Here is a 12,803-nt window from a genome sequence, read left to right on the forward strand (position 1 = left end):
GTATAATCTCAAAAATTAAAAAAATAAAACGTTTCTACAAAAAGCTTAATAGCTTATTTGTCAGCTTTTTACTTTCTCTAAATCTGTAAATTTTTGTTAAATTCTGAGGAAATATGTAGGAAGATGTAGCAAGGACTTTTCAAGCGGTGTGAGAGCCGCGGGAAGGCTGCCCAACTGCTCGGACACGAGATGTATTTTCTCTTAAGTTCACTGTCAACCACTTGTCCAGAGAGGTGGCTTTCATTCCAGGGGAACCACTAGTATCATTAATATCCTAGCTTGCCTGTCACCTCATTTCTTTAGCATTTGTTGAAAGTGATGGAGACAGGCCATTGTTACACTTCGAGGTTCCAAATCCAGTTCCTTTCTTCTTCTTTTCTATCACTATAAGCTTCTTTATGATCCACATCTTGTTAAATATTTAAAGTTGATGTTATATTTTTATTATATTACGTTGTATTACATAGGATACAACATAGTTTCCAAACTGCTTCACTCTTCTATTGATCGTGATGATATGCTTGTATTACATGCTTAAATTTCTTATTACATATATGTGCTGAGGAAGCGCAAACATGCAGGTATACACATGTGCCACTGTGTATGCCCAGTTCAGAGGACAACTTGTTTCAGCCTGTTCTCTACACCATGTAGGTTCCAGGATCCAACTCTGGTTGTCAGCTTTGGGAGCAAACACCTTTATCCCAGGAGCCTTCTCAACAGGCCCCGCCCCCATGATCTGTAAAAGCAAAGAACTAATCAAATCAGTATGAGTGCATGCCTGAACCAAGGATTCACAGGCACTCGAAAACGGAAGCCACTAAAACAGCTACAGGATGTGCAATTATGCAAAACAATAATAAAAAACCTGTTTACCTCGATGTTGTGAACACTCCGTAGACAATCGGATTTTTAGGATCTTTAGAGTTCATTAAGAAGACATCCTCTGTTTGAAAACACAATTATAAAAAGTTCTTATTATTTATTTTACATCCCAGCTGCAGTTTCCCCTCCCTCCTGCCCGCCCCCCAGTCTCTGCTCCCCACCCCTCCTCTGTTCCCACCCCCCCCCCCCACAATCCACTCCTCCTTTTCTGTTCAGAAATGGCAGTTCTCCCATGGATATCAACAAAACATGGCGTATCAAGTTGCTGTAAGACTAAGCACTTCACATATGTCCTGTGCATCAAGCATCAGCCACTTACGCAATTCATCGAAATGGGTGTCAATGCCATTTGGGCCTGGCACGGAGCAAATCAGGCGTGCCTTCAGGAACGTCGTCCATTTATTCACCAGACTTCTGTGTCCGCCAAAGTCATTCTGAAAGGTAACACAAGCTACTCTATAAAGCAAGCATGCGCAGTAGTGTGAAATAGTCTCTATTTCCCATTTCTTAACGTCAGGCACATGAATGCAATTCTTCATTTTTTCTGTTTAATTTTTTAAAAAGGCATCTTTCTTTGCAACCAAGAATTTTCCCATTCTTCATTTTTCAAATGTGACATAGCCACTCTGAATGACTGCATATAAACTATTATCTTACTTATTATATTTTGCTCAAATTTTTGATCCAATGTTCAGTAAAGGGAATGTACATAATAGTCCTTAAATGTTACACTTGTCCATTAATAGGAGTAGATTAGCCAATTTGGAATATACACAGTAGGAAATATTATTTAGCCATTTAATGTGATTAAACCAAGAGGACATGATAGTTAAATTCAGCCAGATATATTAATATAAATATCATATGACCCCAAGTAAAAATGAGTCCAAAATGTTGAACTCACAAAAGCAGTGTGTAGAATGGTGACCCACCGAGCCTAGAACAGTAGAATTTGAAGACAAATTGGCCAAAGGATAGGAAATGTTGAACACACAGGAAGAATAGGTTTAAGATATCTGTTATACAGCATGATCGCTACAGGCAGTTTTAATGTTATATTCTTAAAAAGTTGTTAAGTATGATTTTTAAGTATTGTTACCACATAGAATAAAAATATATGATTTAAAGCATGTATTGATTTGCTTGATTTATCCACTTATAAATATCAAAATGATATGCTGTATGTGACAAATGTATGCAACCTTTGAAATTAAAACAGTTTTAAAGGAAATTCCCTCTTCCACTCTGTACTATCACTTAATGGATAGTTATTAATATTATGTTTGTTCTGTGTTAGGCTAGCTCTCCCTCTTCCTACTGAGCCAGTTTTTTCTTTGAACCTTACTGACCTCTGCAGCCTGAATCAGTGATGCTACTGGGTATAAAATAGGCCTTTACCGGGTATCTATTGAATGAATGATGAGTACATTGCTTATTATCTTCACTGACAATAAATCCACCAAAAAGTCATGCTACTAACACCAAACACAACCAAACAGTTTGTGGTATAAACATATAAGTATTGAAACTACTTACACATTGTAACCAGTAGGTTGAGAAGATATTCCTTAGAAAGTATTTTGAAAATATCTTATTACTGCAAATAACTTAATTGTAATGTAAATGTAACTCTGAATTCTATTGCAAAGGTATGTATTTACCAGAAGACACCATCTTTAAAACTAGTTTATATGTATACATGTTGCAAGAACAGTTTCCTTAAAATTAGAACATTCATTTAAATTCTGTTTATCTAGTGTTTATATTATGCATCTTTTTTTATAACTTTGTAGCTAATTCTTTAAACTTACTTATTTTTATAAAAATGTCTGATTTATTTACATGAAGTTCTATGTTTCCAAATAATAAAGGAGGCTTTTTAGAAATCAATTGTACTATATCATCAGATCATAATGTGATAAGAAAGAGATCAGAAAGACACCACAGATTTTTTTTCCTTCTATCACACTATAATGTAACATTACACCATATTAAATACTGAGTCCTCTAGAAAAATAAATATCAGATCACCTAATCTAGGCATTTGTATGTGTTTGAATAAGAACCAATGTATATGATGGAATTATCAATTTGTAAAAATAAGGTATCTTAATTTTGTCTCATTATTCAATGTTTTATCTGTATTCCGATACTAATTACCCATTCAAAACTTAGTGCCGGGCAGTGGTGGCGCACGCCTTTAATCCCAGCACTCAGGAGGTAGAGATGGGCGAAACTCTGAGTTTGAGGCCAGCTTGGTCTACAGCCTGAGTTCCAGGACAGGCTCCAAAAGCTACGCAGAGAAATCCTGTTTCGAAAAAACAAAATCAAAACAAAACAAGTGCCCCCCCCCAAAAAAAAAACTTATTAGTGTAAAAACTGTTGAATCTGAAAATGAAGAGGTATATTCTTCTAGGTAATAATTTAAACTTATTCATGCAGGAAAATACTTTCTAGTCCATGGTTTGAAAACAAAATAATGAATGTAATGTTACCTCATGATCCCTAACCATATCTCTATTTGTACGGTTGACCTTACAACTTTCTCATAAGTATTAACTATAATATATTTTTCAATCATTTTAACATTTAAATATTTGTCATTAGATACATTTTAAACTCTTCTACATCAGTGGAAAGTAAAATGAAATGAAATTGTCAATGACCAATGCATTTCTTCTTTACCTCACCTTGCATATCTGACCAACTCTGGCATGAGTAGCTTTTCCAGAATGTTCTCCATCTATTGCATTTTCTCGGAAGAAAAAATACACTTTGTCATCTTCAGGGTTGTCACTCTCTGGGATGAGATGGGCACTGATGAATCTAGGATCTGAGAGAAACATCGTATTTGTTAATCTGCAGTGATAAGGAATAATAACGTTCTACAGGGTTGATTTATACTTTCTTTGGACCCCTCTGTTGTGTGTTAGGACAGTAGGACTTCCTTGCTTAACTCACTTTTTGAGCTCATTTCACCGATGCCTGTCTGTCCATTATGAATTTATTATAAATTATATTTATCTCAACAAAAGTCATTTAATTTCGTTCAGAGTGTTAGAACAAATAAATTATTGATTATCAAAATCCTTTGCAATCTTGAGTGTTATCAAGTGTTCTTTGTTGCTGTATGTGGTTATTCCTCCTTTATTTTATTGATTAGTTCCTTTTTGTCTTCATTAAAGGCTTTATGGGGGCAGAGGCGAAATTCATATAAAGCAGCAGAACTGCCTGTTCCCACTCACTTTCCTGTTCCCAACCCAGAATATGGCAACATCATTTTACTATTCAGACCAAATGGGGTGGCCTCTGAGACTCTGCTCTTGCGTTCTGAGTTCTGTCTAGCAGTACATCCCTATGCTTAATCACTTCATATCACGACTCCAAGGCCCACGCTGCCCACACAGATCGTTAAACACTTTCTCAAACAATCTGCTCCTGGTTCACTGACTTCCATATTTCTTCATGCAACACCCAGAGTGAGCCGCTGCTCCGTCACCTTTGTCTCTAGTCACTCCATGCTCTTCACCACTCATTAAACAATAAAATCAAAACACTTAGGATAACCGGGGGCTGTGACCTTTCCTGTGCTAACTGACACACATTTTCTTCTGCATGCCTTTTCTCCCCACCTTCTCCTGGACAGCAATTCTAGTACCAATCCTGGTTCTCAGCATGCTCTGCTCGACCTGTCCCGTTTGGAGGCCGTCCCTCCGGGTAACTCTGCCTTCAGCTAGCCACAGGCTCAAATCCGACAAATCCTTCTTTCCTCAGGTCTGTCTTCAAATATCATATTACTAGGTAGAGCCCTGAAACCCCTGTTTCTCTCTATTTATTCTATTATGTATGTTTTCCCTAACACCATTGATTGTTTCATCTGACTCATTCTCATTCTGTCTGTCTCCTTCCCTCCCTCCCTCCCTCCCTCCCTCCCTCCCTCCCTCCCTCCCTCCCTCCTTCCCTCTCTCTGTGTACATTTATCTGCATGTGAATGTGTATGTGGCGGTCTCTGTCTCTCTTTTATTTAAATTTGTTATAACCTGCTTCCATCTCCACCCAAAATTACAGCAATAGCACATTTTGTTCATTCCATAAATTATGAGCTTAAACTACAGCTTAAAATGTGATAAAACTCAAGTCATTTGGGAGGAAGGAGAAGAGGTGGAAAATGACAAACAATGTAAAATCTACTAATAATAGCAGGAAGTGTTTCAACAATCTTCAGAGTCCCTTGTTTAAAAAATACTTTTCTAAATAACTGGCTTAAACCAGTGGCTGAAGAAAGCCACTTTACAGAAAGGGAGTGTATATGAAGGAGGATCAAATGGAGAGGAGAAGGAACATGGCCTCAGTTTAGTGCATCTGAGACTGAAAGACTCATGCCTTTTCCCACATATCATGAAAAAAATAATTGGAAGCAGAGTGGTCACATTTGAAGCTATTTGCAGTGGAGATGGTGAAAGGACCAGCAAGATACTGGCTAAAATAGAGTGCAGTTGAGCCCTTGTTGTGGTTGTAATATAAAAATGCTACCCGCAAGCTCATGAACACTTGGTCCCCAGCTTGCAGGGCCATTTTGGGGTGTAGAGGAACCCTTAGCACATTGAGTCTAGCTGGAGGACATGGACTGCTGGGGAGAGAGTCTTCAGATTGCCCTCATTTCCTGTCACTTCTCATTCTAAACACAGACCTTCCCTGACATGGACTATAGCCCTTAACTTATGAACAATTAAACCTGTTCTCCCGCAGGATACTCTAGCTGCGTGTCTTATCATAGTGACAGAGGAAGTAACTAATACAGACCCTACATCCGCAAGCCAAGGGGTTTAAAGTAGAAAGAAACTAAGTTGTCACTGTGGAGATGGGACTCCACGGGTTTTTTCCATCTTTCCCTCTTCAAGAACCCTTTCCTTGACTCAGTTTCCTTTTAAATTTATCTTAAAAATGGAACATATTCACAGATGCTGATTTAGAGAGCATTGGAATGTCCTGTGTCTGTCAAAACACAGGACCACAGCAGAGGCCCCACTTCCCATCTGCTTCCCAAGTTTCACTAACTTGGTTCTTTTCTGTCTTTCACTACCATTTCCTTTCTAGGCATCAGGAGATACTATACCATCCAATCAAACGTTTGGTTGTGCTTACCTCTTGACAGAAAAAGTATTCAGGGTTTTCTTCAGCTTTCTTTCCTTTTCTTAGTTCTTGACACTGAGACTGAGTTGTTAGTTTTCTAACATCATTATTTCTTTTTCCCCCATTATTTAAATTCCTCAACATATACACCTTCTAAACTTCTCTCTGGATTCCCCCCCCCCCCCCCACCGTTTAAATGAACTAATCTAGTTTTCCCCTATTACTTCAGGATTTTTAATCATCTTATATTTATATATAAACTCTCAAAGTCCCGAATGTTAGCAAACCATATCAACATGTTTTTCTTCTCATATCCAATTTTTGTGCTTTGTGGTTCTGGGTAAAATTCTCTGTGGATATTGCTTTGCAGATTGCTTTATCTGGCCTGTAAGGTACTGGTGCCCTTTCCTCTTAAAGCTGCCGCCTTCCTGCCTTTCTCATTATGCTTGGTGCTATCACCAGTGCCTTATATAAATAGTCACTTTTATCTACATGCTCTCCACCTCCACCAGAACTCCCCTCTGCCTCCTGAATTCCTAAAACTCTTCTCTCTACTGTTTCACTCCCATTTCCTAATAGCCTTACTTTTGATGACATAATCTATGTTCTCATTACTATATATCCCTGTTCTCTGCAAAATCTAATTCTTCTGCTCTGCTTCCTCTAAGCTATCTTGATACAGGAAGGAGTTCACATGCACTGATAGTATGCGTCCCACAGAACAAACCCCAGGTGTCAGAGATAAGATGACGGTGGTATGTATTGAGTCATGGTAGGCGAAGCAGACACAGAGACAATGATAGCACAACTGAAGGTGACCAGTATACACACTTGAGCTAGGTCAAAAAAATTTTTTTTTGAGATAGAGTTTTTCTGTGTAGCTTTGGAACCTTTCCTGGAGCTCACTCTGTAGCCCAGGCTGGACTGGAACTCAAAGAGACCTGCCTCTGCCTCCAGAGTGCTGGGATTAAAGACGTGTGCCAGCACCACCCTGCTTTGGATCAAAATTTTGACTAAAAGTGTTGTGCCTAAGAGAGAAGTGGTAGCCGGGCGGTGGTGGCGCACGCCTTTAATCCCAGCACTCGGGAGGCAGAGGCAGGCGGATCTCTGTGAGTTCGAGGCCAGCCTGGTCTACCAAGTGAGTTCCAGGAAAGGCGCAAAGCTACACAGAGAAACCCTGTCTCGAAAAACCAAAAAAAAAAAAAAAAAAAAAAAAAGAGAAGTGGTAAATGCTGCCAGTTACATTAGTCACACTGTGCCTAATGCAGAAAAGAAACGATGACAATAAATGTTGCCCACACATTAACCTCTATAGCTCTTTCCAACAGAATGGAGCACATTTTCCTTTCAGTGTTACTTCAATGAACTTGTTCACTACCCTGGGCCACACCTCACCAATGTCTTTCCCAGCTGTGTTGTTTTCATGATAATGAAATGATAATAAAGTAACATTTGCTCTTGCCCGTTTCTTAGCATTGAGTTCCCCATGATTCTCATTTTTATAGTTATCATGGGCACTTATCTACTATTTCCGATTCTCTCGGCTTAGCTTATATATATAAGAAGGGTTCCCTGCCTCAGCTTCTTTTGAATCTTTCTCAGAGCACTACCCCAAAGCTCATACTCTTGACTCTTCTCTCCTGGAACACACATTTAATTTATTTTCCCTGCATTCAGCCTCATGTTCTCCTGAAACTGCTGTACTGTCTCATACCTTTCAATATGTGTGGTGGTTTGAATAAGAGTGAACCCAATAAGTGTTGTAGAATATTATTTTAAGATGTGTTACATTTGTTTATGCTGTGGAACATTTGTTTAATGATGAAAAAATGTGTTGCATTCTTTTATGTTGCATTTGTTTAATTCTGTGAAGCTGTGTTACTTCACTTGTCTAAATTACCTGAACGGCCAATAGCAAGGCAGGAGAGTGTGTAGGCGGGGCCGGCAGGCAGAGAGAACAAATAGAAAGAGAAATTTGAAAGTAAAGAAGAAAGAGCAAGAGAACAAGGAGAGGGGGATGCTAGGATCCAGCCACCCAGTCACAAAGCCAGCCACAGAGTAAGAGTGAAAGGAAGATAATGCAGAAGTAAGAAAAGGAAAAAGCCCAGAGGCAAAAGGGAGACGAGATAAGTTAAGAAAAGCTGGCTAGGAATAAGCCAAGCCAAGGCTAGGCACTTATAATTAGGAATAAGCCTCCATATGTGATTTATTTGGGAGCTGGGTAGTGGGTCCCCAAAAGAGCAAAGGGATAAAAGAGACAAAGAATAAAACAACAACAACAACTAGGCTCATATATTTGAACTCTTAGTCAGCGGGGAGTGACACTGTTGAAAAGATTAAAAGGACCAAGAGATGTGGCCTTGTTGGAGGAAGTTTGTCATTGGGGGTGGGCTTTGAGGTTTCAAAAGCTCACGCCAAACTCCGAGCCCCTCTCTGCCTGTGGATCGGAATGTAGTACTCAGCTACTGCTCCAGCAACTGCTTTGCACACCGCTATGCTTCCTGCCGTGATGATAATGGACTAAACCTCTGAAACTGTAAACAAGATCAAGTCAAAGCTTTCTCTAGTAATAGTTGCCATGGTTCTGATGTCTCTTCATGACAATAGAACAGTGACCAGGACAGTATGCAAATCCATTCTCTAGCACCTGACGAATTTACTATAATTAGCATCTAAACCTCTTTTCTCATCACTGGCTTTCCTTCTCCTCCTTTTTAGTTGCTCCCATTCTTTTTTTCCTTTGGGGCTGAATATTGTTTGGAAACCAGTATATAGTTAAAAAGGTAAGTAAGTGATTTGGTGAGTGAGTGAGTGAATCTCTGCAAGTAAAATGAATTAAAAGAAGGAACCACGTGTCCGTCCTTTCTAAAAGTACATTTGTATTTATGCCAGGGGAGGTCAGAGGACAGCCTGTCAGAGTAGCTGCTCATGTTCAAACATGAGCAGGTTCCATGGACTTTGCTTTGATTGCAGGCTTGGTGGCAGACACCTTAAATTTGCTGAGCCACCTTTATGACACAAAACGTAGAGCCAAGGTTGGCCTTGAACTCATGATGCTGCTGCCTCTGTCTGTAGCATGGCCTAAGAGCGTGTGCCGCTACAAATAGGTTCCTTCCTTCTTAACATGACTTGCTTAAGTTATTTTGATGGCGCAAACTCATTCTTGATTCAAATGGTTTAGTATTTGGGGTATAAAAGTATTCATGTTTCTTTAACTGAAACTACTTTGAAAAGTTATTACCCAATAATGAGTTTTCAAAATGTTCTTTGAAGCTAGGAAAAGCTTTCCCTCTTTGATCTCCATTAAACAATTAATGAAGTAAAATTAATTTTCTGTTTGTCATTTCTTTCAAAATTAGATTTCATCAATAAGATTAAAATAACCCAAAACATATTTCTGTGTTCTATGAGCTAAAAACAACACACATGTTGCATCCAGAGATTGCCATTGTCCTGGGGATGAGCAAGAATTTCAACAACTTGCCTTGCCACCAGCTCTTCCAAGGTCAGCGTTTACCGAGATCATCTCAATGGGCCTGCTTCGCTACTTTGTGAACTCTCCTTAGGAATCTAAGACTTTTCATGGTGGTATCCACAAAAGAAAGCTACTGCCCAGCTGCTCCCATCAAAAGAGACAGAAGGGAAAACATTAGCCAACTTGTTGGTTTTCTTTTTAAGTCTGTGTCCTGTAAACTACTAGAGCCAAAAGGAAAATGTGAATTTCCATTTCTCAGATAGGAATTTTTGATTTCACTGTGGCCAAATCCATTAAAACTAACAAACATTAATAAAAAGGTCTCTTAGTAATGGAAAGCTGTAGCTTCACTAGTTACTTTTCGTTTACATGTTCTTTACTCTGTGAAGTTTGCAAAATTCCAGGTGATAAGGTTTAAATTGGCACCCTCACACACCTCAGAGTAATTTCTTGGGATGTGAAGCAGGAAGTTGATGTGAATGTGTATTGAAACGGAAACATCAAAAGAAGATGGCAAGATCCATTCAAATGAGATCAAAGTGTGTGAATCAAACCAGCACAAAACTTCAATATAAACACCATGAAAAGGTAGATAGAATTGGAACACATTCTCTCATTTGGGTATCTTAAATGGCATGCCTCTGGCGATAAGACTTTGTCTTTACAGATACTGTGATACTTTTTGCAATGCCCTGGGCACAGGGTAGAAGCTAAATAAATAATCTGATTTATTAATCTTGGGCCAGTGCTGGTTTGTGAAGCATGGAATCTTTAGTCTCGATAATTGTAATAAATGCTGAATAAATACAAGAGTGTTTTCTCTTCATCTTTATCTCCTTCACCACCCCCTTGACATTCCTCCATATCTCATCCCACAGATGGCAGTTCTTGCAAAATTCCCGTTTGGCACCACCTGCCACTTGTAACAGTACCACTCTGTTGAAATATTTTTAGCAGCTGCAAATTAAGCTGTCCTTCAGGTGCAATCTCACACTTAATGAAAATGACAACTTGGCACAGGCCACGTGCTGTATTACCTTTATGATTCATGTGAAAGCTCTAGCTTATTTAAATAATGAACATTTCTGCTGCTCTCAGCATAAGAATCAATTTGGATCCTAAGTATGTCCACACTTTGGCCAGCATTTGGCTGGACTTTTCCCCTTAACCAACAAGTCCCATGAACTAGGGTCATGATGGATTTTTTTTTCTGAAAATGAATTAAATGTATGCAAATGTTATTAGAGTTTCAGAGTATCTGTGCATTTAAAAGAAAGTTATTGGTTATTTTCTAGGATTTAAACTTTACATAACTCTTGAGTATAAAGGGATGGAATTAGTGATTTTGATCTCCCTTGCACAAGTATCACCAGGCCTCGTGAGTGATGCATCAAGGAACACTTAGACACTTCCAGTGAAAATATGTCAATTGTTCTGAGCAGAGCAGCAGGAATATAACATGCCTGCAGAGAAAAGAAAAAACCCAAGTCACACAGTTCTCTCAATCAGTGGGGGCCCATCTAGGAAAAGGAATGTGAGGATTTAAATAGTTACTGACACATAAATGTGCACTCCTATTTTCCTAAAATTTGAAATGTGATCCCACTGACATTAAGACACCATGAGGCTCTGACACTGAGACACTATGACACTAAGATGCTCTTCTGTGATAGAAGTTATGCAAAAATAGGTAGAAACCAGGCCTATTTTAACCTCACTAAATTTTTAAGAAATATCAAGTAGGGCCATGCATGGTGCTGTAGACTTAAAGAACCAACATTTCAGAGGCTGAGGCAAGAGGATCAAGAGTTCAAGGCTAACCTAGGCTACAAAACCTGTCACAGTCCAGCCTGAATTAAATATGGAGACTTGCTCCCTATCCAAGAACGAAATGTGAGTTAATGTCATCTAGACTCAGTTTCCACAAATGTCACAAAGTAGCTATCACTGAGGAATGTTTGGAGAATATAAAAGGGGATAATGTGATTCTACATGTGTCTGTCTAAAAGCATCCCATGGGCTTTCAAAACTGCTAGTGGCTATTAATTTATAGCAGTGTTTATAAAACTCTGTAATATTCTATAAAGTATAAATGTTTAAAAGTTAATGGTAGCATAAACTTTTACAGCTAGCAAAGCAAGCTGAATTAGACATGGGCTGATAAGGAAGCTATAAACCTGTTAGGAGCAACTGAGAAGAGTAAAGACTCATTGTAAATTCTCTAACAAGTAAAACTCCATTGTTTCCAGTACTGAAGCCTCTGAAATCAAAACATTTACCAAGTTACTAGCTGAGAAGTTGGTAAAAGGAAAAAGTCATCAGACATGACAGCCAGCAACCAGAATAGCAGGCATAAGTGACTGCTTTCTTCCTGTAGCTTTGCCCAAAAGGGCAAACAAAAGTCCCAAAGAACCAACAGTCCAGGAACAAGGCCCAGAACATTGAGAATGCAAGGCATGTAGCTTAAGGTCATCCCGCATTCCTTGCTAACAGCATAAGCAAAGTAGATATATCATTTTTGGCTGTGGAATAGAGAGGCATCTGGCTGCCAAGGAACAGGCCTGGAATAAGTTTTGAGGCTGAGCTGGTTGGGTAGCTGTGAGCAGCCCTTGGAATAGTTTAACCCCAAGAACGTTCTAAGACCAGTTGCATCACGGCAAGAGAAGGGATGATTCCAGAAGAAAATGAGAAAGAAAGTAAATGAAAGCAACAGGAACTGCTGATTTCAAAGCTTCCTGTGTGGAATGGACATCATTTGGATATACCCTCACCTCGAAAGAGATTAAGATCCCGAAGATGTCAAAGTACAAGCTAGTAATTGACAGAACATGAACAGGGCCAAGGCCTTTCTCCTGCCTCAAGCCTCATCAACTGTCTGCACCTATTGTTCTACTGTGAGCTCCACATTGCACATTAAAGCTAATTGCTGTGCTATAGGAATTTTGTAGACATTATGAAAAACTGTAGGCAGGCTTACTGCTTTCTACTATAACTCATTAGGACTATTTGAACTGAATGGTCATAACCAGTGCAGATGTCTGCAGCATTCCTCATCCGAAGGGAAATTACAGCAGAGGAAGTAAAAAGGCCTTTGGGGTATTGGACTTATTAGCATAAACATGTGAAGTTATCAAAACCATAACTGTGGAGTGTCATGCCTTCAGCCATATACGTCAAATCACATTAATCACTTTATTTCTCTTATGAACATGGAGGAAAGATTAGTTTTCCACTTTCATCTTTATTCTCCACTTTCATTCATTTCTTCCCTGATGCCTTTTTGGAGGAAGGGAGTATCTTTTCTGTTAAT

The 12,803-nt window shown here is 39.0% G+C and overlaps 1 protein-coding gene across 3 annotated transcripts in view; it reads right to left on the reverse strand.

Annotated features, from left to right (window-relative positions):
• Positions 1-12,803, reverse strand: part of Sema3a (semaphorin 3A) — a 479,305-nt gene that overhangs the window by 47,225 nt on the left and 419,277 nt on the right. For all 3 annotated transcript variants that reach the window (XM_052720980.1, XM_052720981.1, XM_052720982.1), the window contains 3 exons: positions 3,576-3,718; positions 1,205-1,319; positions 877-946 (listed from right to left, as the gene is read on the reverse strand). In XM_052720980.1, the coding sequence (XP_052576940.1) occupies positions 877-946; positions 1,205-1,319; positions 3,576-3,718 (328 nt within the window). The remainder of the gene's footprint in view (positions 1-876; positions 947-1,204; positions 1,320-3,575; positions 3,719-12,803) is intronic.

Source organism: Peromyscus californicus, unplaced genomic scaffold, assembly GCF_007827085.1.
Source record: "Peromyscus californicus insignis strain IS unplaced genomic scaffold, ASM782708v3 Scaffold_6__1_contigs__length_162567912, whole genome shotgun sequence".
Classification (NCBI taxonomy): Eukaryota; Metazoa; Chordata; class Mammalia; order Rodentia; family Cricetidae; genus Peromyscus; species Peromyscus californicus.